This window comes from Rhinatrema bivittatum, chromosome 2 (genome assembly GCF_901001135.1).
Source record: "Rhinatrema bivittatum chromosome 2, aRhiBiv1.1, whole genome shotgun sequence".
Classification (NCBI taxonomy): Eukaryota; Metazoa; Chordata; class Amphibia; order Gymnophiona; family Rhinatrematidae; genus Rhinatrema; species Rhinatrema bivittatum.
The window spans coordinates 132600212-132625345 of NC_042616.1; the positions used below are offsets into that span (position 1 = coordinate 132600212).

A 25134-nucleotide genomic window follows, 5' to 3' on the forward strand; every position below is an offset into this window, starting at 1 on the left:
CATTTCTCAGGCTCAGTCTCAGGGAGCAATTACATTTAAAATTATACCAAGCATCAAAGAAGAAACACCATATAAAGAAGGCAAGGTAAATACTACCTAAAGATGGTTTCCTTTTGGATTAATGTGACACCTTCCATGTACAAGTGAATGTTTATCATGATGAGGCTCTTACATGATGTGTTCTTACATCAGAAAGCCAGAATAAATCAAAGAAATTAGCAAAAGTATTTTTTTTTTTATTTAGAGTTGTGATTAATCTGAATTAAAACATTCTCTTCCTAACAGATGTTTGTTAAGGCTCTGTTTGACTATGATCCTAATGAGGATAAAGCAATTCCATGTAAAGAAGCTGGAATTTTTTTCAGAAAGGGAGATATCCTTCAGATCATGAGCCAGGATGATGCAACATGGTGGCAAGCCAAACACGAAGGAGATGCCAATCCTCGAGCAGGCTTGATCCCTTCAAAGCAGTTCCAGGAAAGGTTAGCTACTGAGAGAAACTGTTGCCTATTTTTCTTGTTCTCAAAATTAGCCATTTTCTGTAGAGGTTTTTTTTTCATCATTGTAATATACTAACATAGTAATGATGGCAGAAAAAGACCAAATAGACTATCCAGTCAGCCCAGCAAGTTTCTTACAGTAGTAACTGTCACACTATACAGGTTACTCCCAAGCCTTATATTAATGGTAGCAATATTAACAATGAAAACCAATCAACTGTTAAACCCTAAACAAAATTATTGCTAGCAACATTTTTACAGGGTGAGTAGCCTTCTTGATAATTCACACAATGCTGCTGCTTGAAAATGCTTTGCTTTTGCACTTGGCCTTAGAAGCATTCCTGCACTTTTTCCCTAATGTCTGCATATCAGTACCCTGAAACATAAAAGTCACGGCCCAGCATTGGCTGTTGTCTAAATCCATTTCCCTTTTTCCCATCGCCTTGCTATTGCAGTGGAGAGCAATGCTGCAGTTGTGTCAAAATCATGTAAGCTCCTTAAGCTAATAGGTTAAGGGTAGTAATCCCCATGCCTTCTCTTAGGAGTAGTAGCTACCACTCCATGCTGATTATCCCCCCCCCCCCCCCACCCCCCATGTATCCTTTTCTTAATTTCCATCTCTAGTCTTAGAGATCAACATTATTTATACCATGCCTTTTTAAATTCATTTACTGTTTTCATCCTCACCACCTCTTCTAGAAGGGCATTCCAGGCATCTAACACCCTCTCCATGAAGAAATACTTCCTGACTTTGGTTCTGAGTCATCCTCCCTGAAGTTTCATAGTTTCATATCATGACCTCTAGTTCTACTGTTTCCTTTCCAATGGAAGATGCAACATTAAAACATTTCAGGTATTCAAAGGTGTGTATCATATTTTCTCACAGGACAAGTAGGATGTTGGTCCTCACATATGGGTGACATCACAGGATGGAACCCTGTACGGAAAATTTTTCTGTCAAAGTTTCTACAAAGCTTTGACTGACACTGGCACACTGAGTTCACTGAGCATGCTCAGCCTGCAATTATCCCTGTGAGCCACAGGTGTCTCCCTCAGTCTTCTTTTTTCTGCTCTGCAGTAAGCATAGCGGTTAGGAGCTCTGTGAGAAATTCTAACACTTTTCCCTGCACGGAAACACTTAAACTTTTACTTCACAAACACTTTTCCCTGCACGGGTCTCCCTTCGCGTACATTTATTCGATGCTCGGTGAGTACTATGCCTTGTTTTTTCAATCGGTTCCTGTCACCTTCCTGGCCTGCCAACCGACTGCGGCCTTCCCTCTCCCTATGTTTTAGTTAGCCACATATAGCCTGCGAGTGTTGTGACACTCTGCCTGGTTATTAGCACTAGTGGGACAGGGACTTCCATGGTTCCGTTGCCGCCAGGGCCCCTATAGATTCAGGTCCTTCGATTTCCTCGGTACCCTCGCACAGTCGATGCCCCATCGCTACCGTTGGTACCCCCTTCAGACTGTCCTGGATTCTTAGATGCCATCAGTACCCCTCCCCCCATGGTACACTGATGCCATCGGTCCCTGCATCCTTCTATCAGTGCCATCCATGTTTTTCATCCATGGCACTGATTTTTCCTTGGGTTTCATCGGTGCCATCATTGCCCGGATAGATGCCATCGATGTACACCTTGTCTTGTCTGTGCAATCCATGCCCGGGTTGATGCCACAGTCACCCGGGGCACTTCCATCGATGCTAGGGTCATTTCCATCGATGCCATCCTTTATTTTATTGATGCCATCGATGCCCAGGACATTGCCATCGATGCCCAGGACATTTCCATCGATGCCCAGGTCCATTCCATCGATGGGCATCGACGCCAGGTCGATGCCAGGTCGATTCCATCGATGGGCATCGATGCCCAGGTCGAGGTCGATTCCATCGATGCCAATGTCAATTCCATCGATGGCATCCATGCCAACATCAATTCCATCGGTGCCCATGTTGGTGCCATTGATGCCCATGTAGGTGGCATTGATGCCATGGATGCCATTGGTGCCCGAGTTGATCCAATCAATACCGTCGACGCCGTGGCCATGCTGTCGATGCCCATGGCCATGCCACCGATGCTGTCGGCGCCCGCCTTCATACATCGATGCCCTCGACGCCCATGTTGTTTCCATCGGTGTCTTTGACATTCCTATCAATGTGGTCATCAACTCTATCGATGCCAATATCATTTTTTCTGATGCCAATGATGTTTTTTTCGATTATTCAATACCACATCGTTCCCATAGATACCTATGCCGATGCCGTCAGTGCTTCCGTGACGGAATCATTGCTCTGGCCGAGTCATTGACATTTTTTCATATATATTTTTGACGATATCCTCGAGGCTGCTGAGGCAGCCATCGACACCATCAATACCGACATAGCACCGCCACGTAATGCCCTCGCCTGAACACAGTGCTCCATGCTTTGGGTTCTTATTAAAGCCCCGTATTAGCCTACGATGCTACATAGTGCCAGGAGCAGTGCAGGCATGCTGACAGTCCGTCATCAGTCGCCATCCAAGACAGCGAGGGCATCCATCTCAGAGCTGGGGAAAGACCGGGCCGAGCACCGTGGCATGCATCATCACCGTCATGGTGACCGTCCACCACCAATGCCATCCAGCACATTGATGCTATCCTTCTCGATGCTGGACAGTGTTCGGGCCGAGCAACATCACCACTGCCATTTACACTGTTCCGTACAGTATTGGCAGTCCTTGGTGCTCCAGAAACACCGGAACGAGTTCCGAAGAATTCTGCACTGACGTCACGAGACATTGAGCCGCTGCGACGAGGGCCGTGTTCACGAGCTGTTAATCGGCTCCCCTGTTCCCGAGGCATGCCCCACCGACATCGGTGGGGGATTGTGGCCCTCCACAAAATACTACCGTGGTAGCGCCAGCCACGCTCAGCCTGTCTCCTCTATACCTGCGCCACCATACCAGGCATCAGAGTTGAGATGGGCATCTACCCCCTCGATGACTCCTGAAATCCACGGAGCCAGCAATCTTCACCGGCTCGTCCTTCAGCGATCCACGTCGGGTGGTAAGTACCCACTTCTGCGGCATTCCCATTGAGATGTGTTCTCTAATTCAGGCCACATGGTTCAAAAAGTTCTAGCGAATAAATAATATCTAGATACCTGTGTATTGTTTATCTCATTTATTGTTTTTAAATCTTTAAATACAATTTCATTATACAACTAATACACTTTAAAACATCTCCCCTTCATTCACACCACATACACACATGCTCAATCATTAAACAAAATATTGCACCTGATTCTAATACAACAATTCACCTATACTAATGCATTGAAGTACATCCATATACCATTTATCAAAATAGTATTACATTCAAGATAGCTCAAAAAAAGTTTTTTTTATTATTGCATTTGTCAGTTTTTATTAAACAAACAATTATCAGCTTATCTTCCTCTTGGTTCCCTTTCATTTTATTTATTCATAAATTTCTTCCTTATTGTTGTACATTCCCGACGACAAGCTTTCGTTTCACCGAGGTGGTTTTCTCAGGGGACCATTATCAATTCTATAATTTCTTTTGAAGAACGGGAACTTCTCTATACAACGTATAGGATGATTGTTGCATGTGCTATTATTACTAAAACCATCACCTTAAATATATAAATATATAAATATTATTATCCACAAATTCACATCATAAAATATATTGTATCAAAAGAAATTATTAATCCAGTCACCATCCTTAAAAACCCAGCAAACCCGCTTACCTATATATCCATCTGTGTAATTTCTTACCACTATTATTCTTAACTTCTTCTGTTAATCAAAACCTACCAATAAAACCAAAACATAATATAATCCACCTCCTAATGCCTCATCAATTTGTATAGCTTCATTCTTATACATCCACTAACCTTCCAAATTCCACTGTTTGTTTTCAATACCGTCAGCGTCAAACTGCAGCGTATTCAAACTCAACTTCTTACACTATGGCGCTGCCTTCATACACGCCACTCTTTCACATGCGCTCAATAGTTGTGTCACAAACGCTGATTCCAATACAACATTTTCATCTACAATGAATAACAACCCTATTATTAACTTTTAAACTAACCAAAGTTTTACTCTTAATACTTATGAATTAACAACACACCTTACCTTCTAACATCCTCACACTTGTGCTGCACCTTTACCAAAAACGCCGCGGTTGCGCATTGCTTACTATCCACACCCTTATATTTTGAACGTCCCTCCTCTCAAACGTATCAGCTGTCACCACTTCTCAACATGAATTAACCACTATCATTGGTCAGACCATTCTATAGAAATGCACTCCATTCTATTTAAAATGGAGACTAAGGAGTTCAAGACAAAAAACTTTTTCCGTGATCAATCGGATTATACTACAGGATATGTTTATCCGTGGATGGATAAGCAAGGTAAAAAGAAAGGGGGAGGTAAAACATTTTCATCATCAGAGAGTTCTTCGGATGAAGAGGTAGCAACAGCAGATGTAAGACCTAAAAAATCAGTGGCATTTGCTCAACCGGAGATTAATTATAATGAAGGGATGTTTAGAGGAGGACATGGACCACATAATGTAGGGACTCAGCAAAATAGGGGTGGTAATCAGTATGTTAGTGCTAATAACCAATATACTAGTGGAGGACATTATTATGGGAATGAGGAAAATCCGTATTTTTTACGGTCACAGAATCGGGGGGGGCAGGAGGAATTGGAATACAGGTTACCGATTCAAGAGTCAGCGATTCCCCCGATAGAATATAAGTCTCAAGGTTCAGTTGTTAATTTATCATTACGACAGTTATCATCTGTGGAAGAAGGGATATTAAATAAGGGGTTAAGTTTTGTGCCGACTGTGGATTATGATCCTTTTGAAACGAGGATTGAGTTATACAAGTTTTTTCGAAGATTAAAAATAAAGAGATTTTTTGCTACTGAGAATGATTCTGAGGTTGTGCAATATACTCAAAGATCTAAATTTGTGAAGCGCTCGAAATGGATGCCTCCTGAACCACAGGATCCATTTTTAGTAGTTTTTGAAAATTTGGTTTTAAATGAATTAACAAGATTAGAACGAAGGGAGTCGTTTGTCTATAGTAATGTCTCATGGGATGAGAGAAGGGCTTTACAACAGTTGGGACAGGACACCAGTATAGTGATAAAGCCGGCGGACAAGGGAGGGGCATTGGTAATTATGGACAGAGTTCAATACATAGATGAGGTAAATCGCCAATTATTGGATACTGACTTTTACCATTTTTTGGATAGTGATCCCACTGAGGGTATTCAGAATGAACTTTATTTGTTGATCCAGCAAGCGGTTAAAGATAAAGTTATAGATCGTAAATTGGCGGATTACCTTTTTGAAAGTACACCAGTATGTCCTGTATTTTATGCCGTGCCGAAAATTCACAAGAGTATGGTGTCCCCTCCTGGGAGGCCCATAGTCTCAGGAATTGGCTCTTTATTTGAACCCATCGCTAAATATCTTGATCACTGGTTACAGGTAAAAGTACAGTCAATATCTTCTTATATTAAAGATTCAGCGGATTTCATTAGGTCTTTAGAACAGCATGATAATATAGAGGATGAGTGGTGGTTGGTGACAGCGGATATTTCCTCATTATATACTAACATTCCGCAGGAGGAAGCGGTGAGCATTGTACAAGATATAATGAATGAATCTGATTGCTTAGATAAGAAAAAACAACTGTGTATTCAATTGGCTACTATAATATTAAAAAAAAGTTTTTTTCAATTTGATGGGAAGTATTACCATCAGGTAAAAGGCATTCCAATGGGGTCCCCTATTGCGCCATCGGTGGCATGCCTATATGTGGCCAATTTTGAAAGCAGGTTCATTTATGGTTCACAATTTTGGGGGGAAATAAGAACATGGAAACGTTTTATTGACGACATTTTCTGTATTTTTGTGGGAAATAAAGACAGATTGGAGCAATTTAAAATTTGGATTAATATAGTGGATGTAAATTTACAATTTGAATTCACTGTTAGTCAACAGAGGGTATCGTTTTTGGATCTGTATGTGTATAAGAATCTAGGTAAACTCCATACAACAATCTATAGGAAGATAACCTATAGGAATACTACTCTAGAATTTTCTAGTTTTCACCCGAAACGCCTTAAGGAGAATATCCCGATTAGCCAATTTTTAAGATTGAGAAGATTATGCACCACAGTAAATGAATTTAAATTAAAGGCACAGGAATTGGTGGACAGATTTTTAGAAAGGGGTTACAAAAGAAAGATAGTCAGGAAAGCTTACAAACGGGCTCTTTATGCAAATAGAGAAAATTTATTAATTACTGGAAATAAAACTCCATTGACAAGGATGGTATGTACGTTGCCCTTTTCTCACCAAGTGATGTATATCAAAGATATCGTTTACCGATATTGGACTATCATTAAGGATGATGGAGTGTTTAAGGAGTTTCCTATTTTTGCATATAAAAAGAGACGTGCTTTGAGGGATATGCTTACGTCTACGATTTTGCCTACACCAAGGTTGATAAATGATGAACAAGGTCAATATCAGTGTGGTCGTTGTGTGGTATGTCCCCAGGTATATATGACATCTTCTTTGAGTATACCATCGACGGGGTGCACATATTATTTACCCAGGAGGTTTGACTGTGAATCAGCGCAGGTTATATATGTAATTGTATGCCCATGTGGGCTTTATTACATAGGACACACCAAGAGGAAAATAAAAACCAGAATAATCGAACATCTAAGTAATATACGCACCCGAAGAGAAAATGCCCCGTTGGTTCAACACTGACAAGAGAAAAGGCACAATGTCCAGGAGTTGAAATTCTGTGTATTAAATCAAGTTGAACTAAGTAGAGGGGGTAATATAACAACGGTGTTAACTAAAAAAGAACAACGGTATATTTTTCAGTGGGGAACGGTGACCCCTGGTGGCCTCAATCTAGAAATAGAATGGAGTGCATTTCTATAGAATGGTCTGACCAATGATAGTGGTTAATTCATGTTGAGAAGTGGTGACAGCTGATACGTTTGAGAGGAGGGACGTTCAAAATATAAGGGTGTGGATAGTAAGCAATGCGCAACCGCGGCGTTTTTGGTAAAGGTGCAGCACAAGTGTGAGGATGTTAGAAGGTAAGGTGTGTTGTTAATTCATAAGTATTAAGAGTAAAACTTTGGTTAGTTTAAAAGTTAATAATAGGGTTGTTATTCATTGTAGATGAAAATGTTGTATTGGAATCAGCGTTTGTGACACAACTATTGAGCGCATGTGAAAGAGTGGCGTGTATGAAGGCAGCGCCATAGTGTAAGAAGTTGAGTTTGAATACGCTGCAGTTTGACGCTGACGGTATTGAAAACAAACAGTGGAATTTGGAAGGTTAGTGGATGTATAAGAATGAAGCTATACAAATTGATGAGGCATTAGGAGGTGGATTATATTATGTTTTGGTTTTATTGGTAGGTTTTGATTAACAGAAGAAGTTAAGAATAATAGTGGTAAGAAATTACACAGATGGATATATAGGTAAGCGGGTTTGCTGGGTTTTTAAGGATGGTGACTGGATTAATAATTTCTTTTGATACAATATATTTTATGATGTGAATTTGTGGATAATAATATTTATATATTTATATATTTAAGGTGATGGTTTTAGTAATAATAGCACATGCAACAATCATCCTATACGTTGTATAGAGAAGTTCCCGTTCTTCAAAAGAAATTATAGAATTGATAATGGTCCCCTGAGGAAACCACCTCGGTGAAACGAAAGCTTGTCGTCGGGAATGTACAACAATAAGGAAGAAATTTATGAATAAATAAAATGAAAGGGAACCAAGAGGAAGATAAGCTGATAATTGTTTGTTTAATAAAAACTGACAAATGCAATAATAAAAAAAACTTTTTTTGAGCTATCTTGAATGTAATACTATTTTGATAAATGGTATATGGATGTACTTCAATGCATTAGTATAGGTGAATTGTTGTATTAGAATCAGGTGCAATATTTTGTTTAATGATTGAGCATGTGTGTATGTGGTGTGAATGAAGGGGAGATGTTTTAAAGTGTATTAGTTGTATAATGAAATTGTATTTAAAGATTTAAAAACAATAAATGAGATAAACAATACACAGGTATCTAGATATTATTTATTCGTTAGAATTATACCTGTGGGTTACCCATTTGATATTATATCAAAAAGTTCTAGGTCATGTACCCTCCAAGAACCATATTAGTGTCATATATCGCTATGCCAGTTATGTCAGCCACAATACCAAGAGAACCTCTCTATCATTTCTTTGGGATTGCATCAGGGCATCCTCCCTTCTTCAGCACCGAGGCTCTGTACTGATTAATGCTCTGACTTCTGGTTCTTGCTTCAGAACTAAAGTTCCAGGTGTATTTGCTGATCTGCTAAACACAAGATCCAACAAATACTGCCTCAAGTGCAAGTCTACCTCGAAGCCTGACAACAGGTCTCAGTGTCTTCTTGTACAGCACACAGAAATGCGGGTAAGACTTTACCGCTTACGCTGCCGTGGGAGGTTACATGATATCTAGATTACATCAGCCCCTCCAGTTGGACACCTCCTGGTCTCCCAACTGGCCAGATATCAGAGCGACCATCCCACCTTGTACCAAAGTTCCCGGTACACTCCCCCAGACGCTACAAAGCGCAGAGGGGGAGAGGGGAGGGGGGTTGGGGAGTTTTAATTACACTATTCTTTCTTTCAACAGAAAGTAGTTACTCTCTGCCCATCCTGGACCTCAGAAATACCAACTTTCTTCAGAAGGCACAGGTAAAATGGTATCTCTCGTCACCATGCTTCCATATCACAGTAAGTACATTACCTCTAATCTTTCTATGTGCTTCATAGTGAGTCAACAATATTACAATCCCAAGCTCTGCCGGTTGCACCAGCTTCGGCAACTGAGGTATTCATTGAATCACTATCGGTGACTGCTGTTTCTCTGCGGAGAGCAACATCATTCACGCTTTCCTTGCATGGACAGCTGCATAACCACAGTCAGTCCACGCAAGGAGCTCTAACTTTTTCATGACTCACTATACATTTACTAACTGGGATTACTGTCACTGCCATAAATCCCTTATAAAACACTTCTGGACACCACAGTCATAATGACCTTCCTGTCCAGCATACGCGCAGACATTCTAATAAATTCTTACTTGTCCCTGTGTGCATTTTTCCATAACCTCAGCCCCTCAATTCTTCATTGTCGGGCCATGGGTTTTTTTCACTATGCACTTTCCTCATAGATCCAAAACTGCTATGGGTTAGATTCAGTGAAATTCCATTATCAGTGGGTCTAAGCTGTTCAACTGCTTTCGTCCCTCATCCATATTGCAGATCTAGAACCAAAACCTGGTCTGATTCTGCTCATGCTTGCATTTACTCAGGGTTGTAAAGTTTGACCTAAAAGCTTCTCAACCCAATATGCGTCTACTCCACTCCAGGCACAGTTTCACATGAACTTCCTGGAGCTTGTAGCCATGCGTTATACCCTTATGCCTTCCAATACTGCCTCTGCAACAAATCTTTGTGCATACAGACAGACAGCATAGGGACAATGTGCTTTCCAACACACAAGCACGCACAACCTCTTAGCTGCTCTGCAAGGAAACTGTGCAGCTCTACCCCTGGCCCTTGCTCACTCAATGTATTCTCGGGCCATGTATCTCAGAGATTTATTGAACGCACTAGCAGACCTTCCCCATGTAGGTTTCCATTCTTTTGAATGGTCTCGGACTACGTGTAGCGGGAAAGATCTTCTAACGCTGAGGTCAACCGAACTTGCCTTCTGCGTCCGAATCGAACCATACGGTGCACAGATTCTACTCCCTACACATGTTTCCAATGCGTTCCCATAGATGCCTTTCTTCCATCAAGGGCCTCTTAAATGTGTCTCTTCTGCTGCCTCTCATAGCCAGCACTCTTCTAATGTTGAACCAGGACGGGGTTAACAGTTCCTCAGACCCACGTCCTGGCCGAGACCAGTATGCTTCCCATACTTCTCAATCTATCACACCAATAACCAATTTGCCTTCTCACAAGTCAGTCTCAAATCGTAGACTCACTGATATTCTCAGGTACTGGTAGTGTCTCAAAACCATCCACACATAAATCCTACCATTCAAAATGGCATGATTTACCACATGACGCATACAAAAGGGTAGTTCCCTTTTTCTTTTTCTACACCACTCTTTTCTCTTGCTCCCTCGGATTCTGCAGCCCAGACATCCTCCGCATAGGTACACCTCTGTTCCAATTGGTGTATCGTTTGGGAGTGGGGATACCCAATTAACTGTAAACCCCTTCTGAGTCAGCTTACCATGGATTATCCACTGATCAAGCCGCCTCTATCTTCACTAGTCACGGAATGGAACCTATATCTTATCCTTAGAAGTCTCATACGTTCTCCGTTCGAGTCTTTCCATTCCTCTCATTTCACAGTTTGACATGGGAAATTCTTTCCCTCATAAATGTAATTTCTGCCAACAGAGTCAGTGAGTTACACACCTTGTTACATACTCATCCGACCCTGCGTTCCTCTGTGACCGAGTGGTTTTACGTATTCAACTTCATATCTTTCTTAAGGTAGACATTGCATCTCACCTTACTCAGAATATACTCTGCCCATTTTTCCCAACACCTCTTTCTCACCAAAGCGAGAGGGTTTTTCCATTTCTTGGACAGTAATAGTGTACTTGCATTCTATCTAGATCGCACTACATTCCATAGGAATTCCATCTAACTCTTTCCTTCTGTGCAAGAGTCAAGCTGCGAGTTCCACTGGGCAAACAGACCTATTCCTCCTAATTGACAGTCTGTATCTCTTTTCTTACCGACAAGCAGGCATTTCACTACAACACTGTGTGTAACCACACTCTGTTGCATCCATCCCAGCCTTCATAGCTTCCCCTCGGTCGCTGCTGCTTGTACATATTTATCAGGCTGCAACCTGGAGTGTTCTCCCTACCCCATTATTGCTTAGATACAACTAGCCAGCATGCTCCATGTTTGGCCAGTCCGTCTACTCTTATTCTTTTCGGTTTAACTACTCAACATCCTTCCACCAACCCGTTAAGGGTTTCAGGATACCCTCCGTTCCAAATTTCACCCCAGTCATTGCGTCTTTCCCGCGTCTTAGGTGCATTTGCCGCACTCTCGGGCATCCTCAGCTCGTACTCACCCATATGTGAGGACTACCATTCTGCTTGTCCTGTGAGAAAGCAAGTGTTGCTTACCTGTAACAGGTGTTCTCACAGGACAGCAGGATGTTAGTCCTCACGAAACCCACCCGCCACCCCGCGGAGTTGGGTCTGTATACGTTTTTACTTTTATTTTAGTTTCGCTTGCGCTTTTACCTATAAGACGAGACTGAGGGAGACACCTGTGGCTCACAGGGATAATTGTAGGCTGAGCATGCTCAGTGTACTCAGTGTGCCAGTGTCAGTCAAAGCTTTGTAGAAACTTTGACAGAAAAGTTTTCCGTACAGGGCTCCATCCTGTGATGTCACCCATATGTGAGGACTAACATCCTGCTGTCCTGTGAGAACACCTGTTACAGGTAAGCAACACTTGCTTCCCCTGCACTGCCTCTTTTCCAGAGTATACGTATTCAGATCCTTCAGCTTCTCCTTATAAGTCTTCTGATACAGACCGCACACTATTTTGGTTGCCTTTCTCTGGACCACCTCCATTCTGTCTCTATCCTATTTGAGATATGGACTCTGGAACCCAATACAGTGCTCCAAGTGAGGCTTCACTAAGGATCTATACAAGGGCATTATAACCTCTTTTTCTTACTGGTTATTCCACTCTCTGTGCAGTCCAGAATTCTGGCTTTAGCTATTGTCTTGTCACATGGTTTGCTACCTTCAGATCACCAGACACTATCACCCCAAGGTCCCTCTCTCAATCTGGGCATATTATTCTTTCATCCCACATCACATATAGCTCTTTTGGATTTTTGTATCCCAGATGCATAACTCTGCATTTCTTGGCATTGAATCCCAGCTGCCAAGTCTTTGACCACTCTTCAAGCTTTCGTAAATCACTTTTCATTCTCTCCACTCCTTCAGGCATGTTCACTCTGTGGCAGATCTTAGTATCATCAGAAATAGACAAACTTATTTCTATCTTCTTTGCAATTTTGCTCACAAAGATATTGAACAGAATGGTCCCAAAACCAATTCCTGTGGCACTCCACTTAACACTATTCTTTCTTCGGTGAGGTTTCCATTTACCATTACACGCTGTCTCCTATCAGTCAACCAGTTTGTAGTCCACTCCCCACTTTTACTCAGAGTCCCAAGTTTCTCATTTTATTCACGAGCCTCCTAAGCGGGACCATATCAAAAGCTTTGCTGAAATCAAAGTAAATCTATCAAGCACTCTTCCTTGATCCAATTCTCTAGTCACCCAATCAAAAAAATCAATCATATTTGTTAGACAGGATCTTCCCCTGGTGAATCCATCCTGCCTCATGTCCAGCAATCTACCGGATTGTAGATAGTTCACTATCCTTTTCTTCAGCAGCATCTCCATTAATTTTCCCACCACCAAGGTGAGGCTAACCGGCCTGTAGTTTCCAACCTCCTCTCTGCTACCACTCTTGTGAAGCAGGACCACCACAGCTCTTCTCCAGTTACACAGCATCATTCCCATTTCCAGGGATCTATCGAACAGATCCTTCAGTGGACTTGCCAGCACATCTCTGAATTACCTCAGTATCCTGAGATGTACCTCATTTGGCCTCATCGCCTTGTCCACTTTCAGTTTTCCTAGCTCTTTCCTACATTCTCTTTTATAACAGAGTTTTGTCTACCCCATCCCCATTTATGGGCTACTCAACCAGCAATAGTCCTTCTCTAGGGTCTTTTTTAGTGACTACCAAACTGAAGTATTTGTTTATTTCAGCCATTTCTTCTATCTCTCTCCACATATTGCACCTTGTCATCTTTCAATTTCACTATACCACTTTGGGTCTCCCTTCTTTCTCTGATATATCTGAAAAATGTTTTGACACTTTGCTTTTACCTCTTTGGCAATTCTTTCTTCTGCTTGAACTTTTGCTTTCCTGATTTCTTTCTTTGTCTTCCTTAGTTTCACCAGGTATTCTTCCCTGTTTTCTTCTTTTTGGGATCCTTTATGCTTTTTGAATGCTGCTCTTTTTTGCCTTTATTTTTCCAGCCACCTCCTTTGAGAACCAGATCAGATTCTTTTTCCTCTTACTTTTGTTTAATTTTCTAACATATAGATGTGTTGCCTTTGTAATAGCTCCTTTTAATTTGGCTCACTGTTGTTCCACCTTGCCCATTTTCTCGCAGTCTTCTAGTTCTTTCTCTAGGAACATCCCTATTTTGACAAAGTCCGTATTTTTTAAATTTAAAACTCGGGTCTTCTTGTACCTTCTCAGTGTTTTATTTGCAAATCAAACTTTACTGTCTGATGATCACTTGTACTCAGGTGAGCACCTATGAGGACATTAGAGACATTATCCCCATTTGAGAGCACTAGGTCGAGTATTGCACACTCCCTCGAGGGTTCCATTACCATTTGTTTGAACAGAGCCCCTTGAAGAGCATCCACTATTTCTCTACTTGTAGATTCCTCAGAAGGGATTCTCCAATCTACATCCAGCAGTTTAAAATCTCCAACGAGCAACACTTCTTTCTCAGCTTTTGGATGTCTTTGACCAGATCTCTGTCCAGCTGTTCTGACTGAATCAGAGGCCTGTAGACCACACCAATGTAAATGAAAGCACCATCTTCTTTTTTATAGAACAGCCTATTTCTCTTCTTCCCTAACCCATGTCCCTTACATTTCAGTTGCTTAAGTAAATAAATTCACTAATCACAAAATCATGAGCTCCGTGAAAGCCTTTCTTCGGGTATGAAGATTAGACAAGAAAACCTTTCTCTAAATAGTTTGGACTTCCTTGATTTACCTGGCTGAAAATGCAAAATGACAGAAAATTGATAGGACTGCCACTGACTCAGTTTGGAAAAAAAAAACATATGGAAAATAGCACATAACTATCTGAATCCTCATTGATATATGCTGGAATAAGAGCTGTAGCACCTTTTTGGAGAGGTTACAAAATTTCATGACTGTATAGGATTTATTTCTTTTAAGCTTCAATAGGTTGTGTTTGTGAGTGTGTTTTTCAGGCTGCTTTTTTGCTATCATGGAATTTAAGTGTTCACTAGCCTCAGAGTGGTAGTGAAACCTGATGGATTTTTTTTGTCTTTTTTTTTAAATAAATACAGGAGATTTGCACTGAGGCAACCTGCAGTCTTAGTCCAACCACAGAAAAATTCCAACAGAAAATCATGTAAGTCTGGCATCTGTTGTAAAAGGAAAGGAGACACAAAACATGCTATTGATATCTGCCCTGCAGGGAGCCCTCTGATGATAAGTTACTGCTTTGAACTGCAAAATTCAGGATGATTCTTTCAAGATTTGACTTCATCAGACAGGATGTGTATGCTAAGATAGTCAGTTCAGGAAAGAGCCATCCTGAGCCTCATAATATGTTTGCTCAGTACCGTAACTGAATGTATAACAAAATATATTGTTACCCAGTGAACTGGCTAGATACAACCCAGAAGTCTTGAGGAGAAGCTATATTCAAGGACTCTGAAGTTCTGTGATTTTTATTGTTCAAGAGGGCCCGATAAAAGGGACAGTGAAGGATTTGTTTGTTTGTTGGAGAGGGAACATCATTGTTTCTTTAATTAGGCATCTGTTCCAGACCACTGCACCTCCCAACTGCGTAGGGTTCAACCTTCTAAGCAAGCAAAGCACATAATTAGAAATTATGCCTTTAGTGAATTGTAGATGTAAGTACAGCTTGATCTTTTATTGTGGGGTTTTTTAACTATATTAATGGATGTTACTGATCTCTATGGTCCCATTACCATTCATATAGCTAGAGAGGATGATATTCTTGGTCTTTTTAAATTTCAAGTGTACTTTGATGTAGGAAATGTTCAGTCCTTTTAAGTATCCTGAATACCTATTTTACTTTTAGCAAAATGCGCCAAAAATGTTTGTGGCAATCTGGAAGAAAGTAGAACCACATTTTGCAGTAGCCATTCTTTCTAAAGGGAAATGAACTCCTAATAAGCTCACAGATCGAGATAAATATTTTCTTTCTCCTAGAATTGCACAATGACATCTGTTTTAAGTATCCCTTTGTTTTTCACATACGCTATTATTCCTTCCAGCTGAAGAAACTTGTGGCAGAGTGAGCATAACATCAGGAATAGTTGGGGACGAACTGAGTATAAACCTTAAAAGCAACCTAATATGTACTTACATGTTCCAGTGACAAGGTTCAGAATCCAACATTCATGTTGCAACCTCCCAGGCTATGTTTTCAGAAGTTTTTACATGCACACAGAATTAAAGTAAACGTTCTAAACAGTTATAAACTGGTCTCTAAATGTATGCCTGCTAAAGATGGAATCTTTGTAGGTTGTGGTACCCTTTTATGAACCATCAAAAACCAATGATGAGGTACTTAAAGTTTCAAGTTCACATGAGCCTCCAAATGATATCTGAAGAAGCCCCATGTGATCTTGAAGCTCATGAGCTAAAACGTATTTTGTTGATCCAATGAAAGGATTTGCAACCTACAGAGATTTCCATTTTCCCCAGTTCCTGGACAGTTAATAGAACTAATGTAAAAGTTACAAAAGGAGAATAAATATCAGGGAAGGTGAAAGTAAACAGAAATATCAGCCAGCCTTACTGCTGCACATACTTGTATGGACTGTACAACCTAGCAATGTTTAAATATCAATTCTAATTAACCTTGCAGTGATTAAATATCAACCCTGTAAGTAGTTGAAAAGCATCATATAACACAATATCAGTAATGCTAATAGGCTTATTTTGTTTCAAACTGGAGATTTTGTAGGGTAAAGCATGTTTTTGGCAATTGAAATTTTATAAGAATTCTCCAGTCCATAAAAGATTATGCCCACAGCTGTTTTTAGTTTATCATTGAGAGAAACTGAAATAAGCTTACTTGCTTTTGAAAAAGATATTTTGACTTTTGAATTACACTTTATTACTGCACTCTGTCTTTTGCTACAGTAAAAATATTGAATTTACAGGTACTCTAACCATACAGCATTACTCAATGTTTGCAAAGTACTATTTCATATATAGCATGTGTATATATGTATATTTGTGTACAAACACACACATATTTATTTATTTATTTATTTTTATTATACCGAATTTCATGACTGGAATCACATCAACCCGGTTTACAATTAACAATGTGTGTAAGGCAGAGAGTAACATAATAAACAATATTCCCCATTCAAACTTCAAATACAGAAAACAATATTATGGATGTGAGAAAGTTACAATAAAAGAGGGAAAATTAACTAGGATCTGGAAAGGGGAGAAACTGAACAAAGAAATATTTACATTTCAGCCAATTGCATCAATTAATATATATATATTATAATATTGTGTATATATAGTAATATAGCAAAATGAATATATATGATGCGGTTGTGAAGGAAGAAGATATGGTGCTGTGTATGAGTGTGAAGTTGGTGGGTTTTTATTTCAATCCAAATTTTTGAATAAGAGAATGTGCTGATGTGTGGAGGTTTTAATCAAGGGCTGGGAATGCTTTTTTAAAAAGCCAGGTTTTTAGTCTTTTCCTAAATGTTAGAGTGCATGGTTCTTGTCTTAAGTCAGGTGGGATAGAGTTCCAAAGAGTTGGACCTGCTGAGGAGAAAGCTCTGAGACTGTAGGATTTATGTTGGTAGGTTTTGGCATGTGGGACCTGAAGTGATTCTTTGTAGTATTCCCTGATGGGTCTGGCGGATGTGTGTTTTTTGAAAGGGATTAGTAGGTCGAGTTGAGTGTGTTGGTGGATGGCCTTGTAGATGATAGTGATGGATTTATACATAATTCTGTAGTGGATCGGTAACCAATGAAGGTCTTTGAGGATAGGGGAGATGTGGTCGATTTTCCTGGAGTTTGTAAGGATCCTGGCTGCTGCGTTCTGTACCATTTGTAGAGGCTTGGTATAGGAAGCTGGGAGGCCTAATAGTAGTGAGTTGCAATAATCTAGTTGGAGAAGATTATTGCTTGCAAGATTGTTCTAAAGTCCTGAGCATGGAAAAGTGGCTTTATTCTTTTCAGAATATGTAATTTGTGGAAGCAATCTTTGGTGGTTTGGTTAATGAATGGTTTGAGGTTAAGACGGTTATCTAAGATGGCTCCTAGGTCTCTTACGTGAGCGGTTTGAAGGAGGGCTTTTGGCTTTGAATGTGTGTTGTTGTTTTCCGGTGATATAAGCAGATATTCCGTTTTCGACGCATTGAGGACTAGGTTTAGGCTGTTGAGGAGGAGTTTGATTTCTAATAAGCAACTATCCCAGTATTCCATTGTTACCGAGATTGATTCTTTTATAGGGATCACAATCTGTACATCGTCTGCGAAGAGGAAGTGTTTCAGGCTTAATTTTGTGAGTAGTTGACATAGTGGTAGAAGGTAGACATTGAAAAGCGTGGGTGAAAGCGATGAACCTTGCGGCACCCCTCTGGTGGAGGGGTGATATTGGGATTCTGTATTATGAATTTTGACCCTATATCCTCTGTTTTCCAGGAAGGTTTTGAACCAAGTTAGTGAAGCCCCTGTCACTCCTATGTTTGCCAGTTGTTTTAGAAGGAGGTAATGGTTGACGGTGTCAAAGGCCGCCGAGAAGTCGAGGAGGATTAGTAAAAATGCTTTGCCTTTATCGATTCCGGAGAGAAGGAAGTCCGTGAGTGAGAGGAGTAGCGTTTCGGTGCTTGCGGCTTTGCGAAAACCATATTGGTTTGGAGACAGAATACTGTGATCTTCCAAGTAGTTGGAGAGTTGAGTATTCACTAATCTTTCCATAATTTTGGCTATGAATGGGAGGTTGGAAATAGGGCGGAAGTTATTGGGATCACATGCATTTAGATTTGGTTTTTTTAGGAGGGGTTTGATTGAGGCTGTTTTTAGCTCATCTGGGTAGATACCCTGGGACAGGGAACAGTTTATAATTTCGGCTAGGGTTTTAGATATAGTATCTGGGATGAGAAGAAGCATTTTGGAGGGGATTTGGTCAAACGGGTGTGATGAAGGTTTCGTTTTCTTCAGCACCGATTGTATCTCTGTGATTGTGATAGGTTCGAATGCGTTGAGCTGAATATCTTTGTTTGGAAGAAGATATGAGTTATCGGAAGAGCTAGTGTTTGGTGTCAGCTGATTGAGTAGGTCAGAGATTTTTTTGCTGAAATGAAGAGCCAGTTCGTCTGCTTTAGTCTGGGATAGTTCGGGTGGGATATCTGGAGTGATAGGTTTGGTGAGACTGGAAACGAAGGCGAATAGAGCTTTTGAGTCAAAGATGAGGTGGTGAACCTTAAGGGCATAGTAGTCTCTTTTGGTTTTCAGAGTAATGCTCTTGTATTGGTGGAGTATGCATTTGTAATCCGAGAGTGAGGCCGGTGAAGGGGCTTTGCGCCATTTTCTTTCTTTCTGCCGAAGTAGGTGTTTGAGATTTCGCAGTTCATCATTAAACCAGGGTTGTCTTTTGGATGCATTTGAAGACTGTTTTTTGGTTGTCAGAGGGCAAAGAGTGTTTGCTACTGATTTTGTTATTTTGGACCAGGATTGGAGTGCAGAGTTAGGTGTAGAGACATCGATGAGTGGTAGATCTGGGGCTAGAAGCTTGCTGAGGTGTTCGAGTTGAAAGGTTTTCTGTAGAGGAAGGATGGTCTTGAGTCGAGCTTGGAGTCTGGTCCTGGTAGAGAAAAGCTGGTGGAGATTAGAGAGTGGTCTGACCATGGGACTTGTTTACAATCTGGTTGTTTTATTTGAGAAATACCAGAGTTTGTAAAGAAGAGATCGAGCATGTGGCCTGCTTTGTGAGTGGGTTTGTTGATTTGTTGTTTGAAACCCATCGCTGACATTGTGGTGAGGAAGGCTTCACAGTTTGTTGAAAGGGGGACTTTGTCAACATGTAAGTCGAAGTCACCCAAGATTATAGCAGGGGAGTCAAGGTTTAGGTGCAAAGTTATAATTTCGAGAATCGGAGAGGCGTCAGACTCTAGCAGGCCTGGAGGGGCATAGACTAGAGGGATTTGGAGATATTCTGTTTTGAATAATCCTAGTTCTAGTTTGGAAGCTGTGTTGATAGGGTAGTGTGTGAACCTCAGGGATTTTTTGGCAGCTAAGAAGATACCCCCTCCTCTTTTTTTTTGTCTTGGGATAGAGAAAAAGTCGTAAGTCTGTGTTGGTAGTTGGTTGATGAGGGCGATGTCAGTGGATTTGAGCCATGTTTCTGTTATGGCGCAAAAGTCTGGGGTTGTGTCCTGCAGTAGATGTGAGTTCTACATATCTGTAGAGAGAGAGAGTTTTAAAAATGTGTACTATTTTTTGTACTGTGTAACATCCTTAAAACATTCTACAATCAGTTATGGTCAGGAGTCATTTAGATGTGATTTGATTTCTCCTAGAGAGCAGAACAGACTAGACCCCTTCCAACTGCTGGCATCCTGCATTTATAGTCATATGTGCCCTACTGTAAATGAGACCTTTATGAAGGGTTCTTACAACAAATTTTTGGTAGCCTCAGAATGTAGCCACTAGCTCTAACTGATATTCTATTAACGTTTTTCTGAATCCTTCATCTATGGTGGCCACAAAAATAAATAAATAGAAACTGATGGTGGTCGCATTTTGAAAATAATGCTGTATGGGTTTATACGCCACTTTTGAGGTTTCTAGTTTAAAAGTATTAGTTCAAAAAATGTATCTGCCTCCCTTCCTTAATCCGCTATGTTTTCCTTGCCTATTAAATCCTCAAAAGGTCAACAAATTTGAATGAAATTATGAACATCAAGAATAAAAACTAAGCTCAATCCATTTTTAATATCACAGTAGCTCTTAGCCTGGAGTGGTGTGACCCATCGGAGGAGCGAGTGGTGCGGACAGTTCAACGGCAAGAAGTAATAGGGAATTGGATTCAGACAGCAACCAACAAGGGCCCTGACTTTGAGGGTTTGGGAAACTAAGTAGGGGGGTAACTTGTATGGTGCAGCAGATGCCACCCCCTGATGCTGCCATTATGGGGAGACCTGTATGGCGCGGCTGATGCCACCATAAGCTTGCTAGGCAGACTGGATGGACCGTTTGGTCCTTTTCTGCCGTCATTTCTATGTTTCTATGAAAGAGAGCCAAAACTGTGCTCCCCGCGCGGAAAAAACAAACAGCCCACCGTTGCTGTTGCCTCCTCCCCCACAGCCCACCAAAGCAGAAGGATATTGGGAATGAGAAGGGCTGTCTGCTTCCTCCTCCTCCATACCCAATGAAGGAGGGAAGAGTCAGAACAAACTACCTGTTTTCCTCAACTCCCCAACACACGCGCACACAAACACACATGCGAAGGAAAGAGGAGCCAGAGAAGAAGGTTTCCTTTCCTATTGCTGCCAAAGGGGAAAGAAAAGGACAGGGAAAATGAGCCAGAAACGTTTTCCACTGTTATATAAGTCGCATTCCGTTTGGTGGGCAAAATTAGTTAATTAGAATGGTTTAAGTAAGTTACTACATTTTGCAAAACAAAGCAAGAGATGGGCGTGGGTGGTGAGAGCATGGCCCATGTTAGCATATTTGCGGGATGGATGTGGAAAAGTATGAGAACCATTGCAGTATCAGAATTCAAGAAAAAATGGGACAAACTCAGAGGATACTTAGTGATAAGAAAGGAAAAATGGTCAGGCTGCAGTATCACAGCAAGAAGATAAAATGATCAGATTAGATGACCTATACAGACATTATCTACTATTATATTCTGTTTCTATTCAGTAGTATATGTAAGAAGAATAAAAGTAATTCTCATCATAAACTGAGCAGGTGTACTATGGCATCAGCAGTAGCTCTTGGCTGGGGATACTTGGTTCACTAGAAGCCACTGCCAAGACTGATAGCTCATAAGGAAGGGGCTTTCTTTTTCTCCAGAAGAATTCTGACTGTTACTGTACAGCAGGCACCTACAATGTGGTGGATAATTTCCCTTTATGTTAGATCCCCAGTTAGTATGGGCAACCAAAATGATAAAAGGGATGGAATGATTCCCCTGTGAGGAAAGGCTAAAGACTTTATTGCTTTTCAGTTTAGAGAAGAGATAGCTGAGGGGACCTATGACAAAAGTTTATAAAATAATCTGTGGAGTGGAAAAGGTAAAAGCAAATCGGTTGTGTGTTGTTTCAAAAAGTACAAAAACTAGGGGACATTCAATGAAGTTACTAGATGATAAATTTAAGACAAATAGGAGAAAATATTTTTTTACCCAACACATAATTAAACTCTGGAATTTGTTGCTGGAGGATGTGATAAAAGCTGTGAGTGCGTGCCGAAGAAAAGTCCATAAACCGTTATTAAAAAGTAGACTTGGGGAAATCCTGCCAGGTACTTATGGCATGGATTAGCTACTGTTGGGAACAGGATACTGGGCTTGATGGACCTTTAATCTAACCCAGTATGGCAAATCTAATGTTCTTATATTCTTTCTTGGTGAAGAATGTTCTCACTCTCTGGTTCTGTACATCCATATATGCCATGGTATCAGAGGTAACTTATGTCCAATAAAAATATAAAGTTAAAAGTATGAAAAAAATGTGTTGTGAAAAAATAGGATTTTCCTTAAAAGAATTAAATCCAGGGATGAGATTACCAATCATGAGTTAAAAGAAGAACACCTATGTGAGCATGATCCCTCACTTTTCACTGCCACAGCAGAGCAGGCTCTCTCCCTCCCACCTTTCTCTTGCTCTTATTTTGCTGGCTGTTAATATTATACAGTAACTAAGCAGTAAGCTACTAAATCATTGGAAAATGCAGCCTCTATAAACCAAAGATAATTTCCTTTGACTAACATCCGGTGCAGTTTCTTTAGAAATATAAGTCATGAAAGGCACATTATGACAGCAATGACTCAAAATAGATTCATGGATAATTTTTGCATAAAACGTTTTAAAATTCAAATTGATGCCATACATGAGGTCAAACTACTTGAAATAAAATAGTTCATTTTTCTAGTGATATAGATTAGTTGTTCTAAATGAGACCCTGTTTGCTGGAAAGCAAACAAGTTGTTTTTATTTTTACTCATTTTTTAACCTGTTAGCTCGCTCCTACTTTCTCAGGATTATTAACAGGGCACAGCAGTGCCCCTTACTAGTTGAAAGCTTCTCTTAAGCGAAACACTTCAGTGGCGTTAGTTTTCCAGCTAGCATTGACCCTGTACTGCCTCCTTTTATCCCTCAGTAACCCTTCTTCTCCCTTTCTAATGAAGGAAAAATAAAAAACAAGAGCAGTGGTTCTCAACCCAGTCCTCAGGACACACCCAGCCATTCGGACTTCAGCTTACCCACTCATGAATATGCCTGAGATAGAGCCGCATGCACTGCCTTCATTGTGTGCACATTTATCTCATCCAAATGCAGTTTGGATATGCTGAAAACTAAATTAGCTCAGTGTATCTTAAGGACTGGGTTGAAAAGGTATCGCATAAAGCTTCAGATTCTGTCTCGTCACATTTATACCATTGACCAGCTCTCAGATGTTTGAGGCATGACTGTAATACCTCAGTCACACTAAAGACTTAACTGATATATCGGTATTTATTTATATTATTTATTTAGATGTTTTATATACCATCGTTCCAAAAGAAGATCACAACTGTTTAAAAAATTAGCATTCCTATGCTTGATCAATATTCGCATTCTGGTTCTACATTCATTCAGCATTGTAGCAAATACATATTCTAGTGCATATTCATACATCTTCTAGGTTAACATGACTGTAAATACAAATTCTAATTCTACTATCATTTTACATTACATCATTCAGTGCATATTGTTTATTCTGCTATCATGTTTTCAGTTAGAGGCAGTGTGCTTATCGGCATATTGGTAATTTATGCTAAATCATATGCATTTCTAAAAATCCATGTTTTCAGTTAACATTTGAACTTCTGTTTTTCTGTTATCAGACGTAATGATTTTAGAAGAGAGTTCCACACCTTGGGGCCTGCTATGGAAAACATTCGGTCTCTTATTTGTATTAGGTGTGCCTTCTGTGTTGTAGGCACCTTTAGAAATCCTTTGTTTTGTGATCTAAGGGGTCTCTGTGGTGTATATGGTTGAAGTGTCACTCCAGTTAAGCACGGGTTAATGTTGTTGATATTAAAAATTAGAGTTAATACTTTGTAATGAATTCTGTATTGTATGGGAAGCCAGTGCAGTGCTATCAGCGAAGGGGTGATATGGTCAAATTTCTTTGTCCCTAATAAGAGTCTGGTGAAGGCATTTTGTACTAATTGTAGTGGTTTTAATAGTCCTGAAGGAAGGCATAATAGTGAGTTACAGTAATCCAAGTTTGAGAATATTAATATTTGTAGAACAGTGAATGAGGTAATCAAATTTGTGGATGACACACAATTATGTAGAGTAGTTAAATCTCAAACGGATTGTGATGAATTACAGGAGGATTTTGTGAGATTGGAAGATTGGGCTTACAAATGTCAGATGAAATTTAACGTGGACAAGTGCAAAGTGATGCATATAGGGAAAAATAACCCTTGCTGTAGTTACACAATGTTAGATTCTATCTTAGGAGTTAGCACCCAGGAAAGAGATCTAGGCATCACAGTGGATAATACATTGAAATCATTGGCTCAGTGTGCTGTGGCGATTAAAAAAGCAAAGAGAATGTTAGGAATTATTAAGAAGGAAATGGAAAATAAAATGGAAGAAGTCATAATGCCTCTGTATCGCTCCATGGAGAGACCGCACCTTGAATACTATGTGCAGTTCTGGTCACCGCATTTCAAAAAGGATATAGCTACACTGGCGAAAGTGCAGAGAAGGGCAACCAAAATGATAAGGGGCATAGAATGGCAGCCCTCTGAGGAAAGGCTAAAGAGATTAGGGCTGTTCAGTTTGCAGAAGAGAGGACTGAGAGAGGGATATGATAGAAGTCTACAAAATCATGAAAGGACTTGAACAAGTTAATGTTAATTGTTATTTACTCTCTCAGATAATAGAAGGACCAGGGGACACTCCATGAAGTTAGCAAGTAGCTCATTTAAAATAAATCGAAGAAAATTCTTTTTCACTCAGCGCATAGTTAAGCTCTGGAATTCATTGCCAGAGGATGTGGTTATAGCAGTTAGTGTAACTGGGTTTACTCCACCCGACCTCCTTTCGGACCAAGACCGCCGCAACCGCACCACCCGACCCTGACTTCAGCTGCCGGCCTGCACAGCCGGCACTGAAGCCCGTCGGGGCAAGGCCTAGTTAACTTTAAGAACTCCCCTCCGGGGCTCCAGCACCGGCCACGTGGCTCGCCCCGGCGCTCCTCCCACAGCGAAGCAGCCTATCAGGGATAGGCTGGAAGCGACGTCAGCAGCGAGGTAAGCAGGGGATTTAGATCCCAACCGCTCCCTTCGGCGTCGCGCACCAGGCGTCGCGTGCGGAAGGTGCGCGACAAAGGGGCCAGCCCCTTTGTGCGCCCCTTCGTGCAGC

The 25134-nt window shown here is 40.7% G+C and overlaps 1 protein-coding gene across 5 annotated transcripts in view; it reads left to right on the forward strand.

Annotated features, from left to right (window-relative positions):
- MPP7 (membrane palmitoylated protein 7) overlaps positions 1-25134 on the forward strand; it is a 745631-nt gene that overhangs the window by 522303 nt on the left and 198194 nt on the right. For all 5 annotated transcript variants that reach the window (XM_029588635.1, XM_029588634.1, XM_029588638.1 and 2 more), the window contains 3 exons: positions 11-85; positions 286-482; positions 14818-14882. In XM_029588635.1, coding sequence (XP_029444495.1) covers positions 11-85; positions 286-482; positions 14818-14882 — 337 coding nt within the window. The remainder of the gene's footprint in view (positions 1-10; positions 86-285; positions 483-14817; positions 14883-25134) is intronic.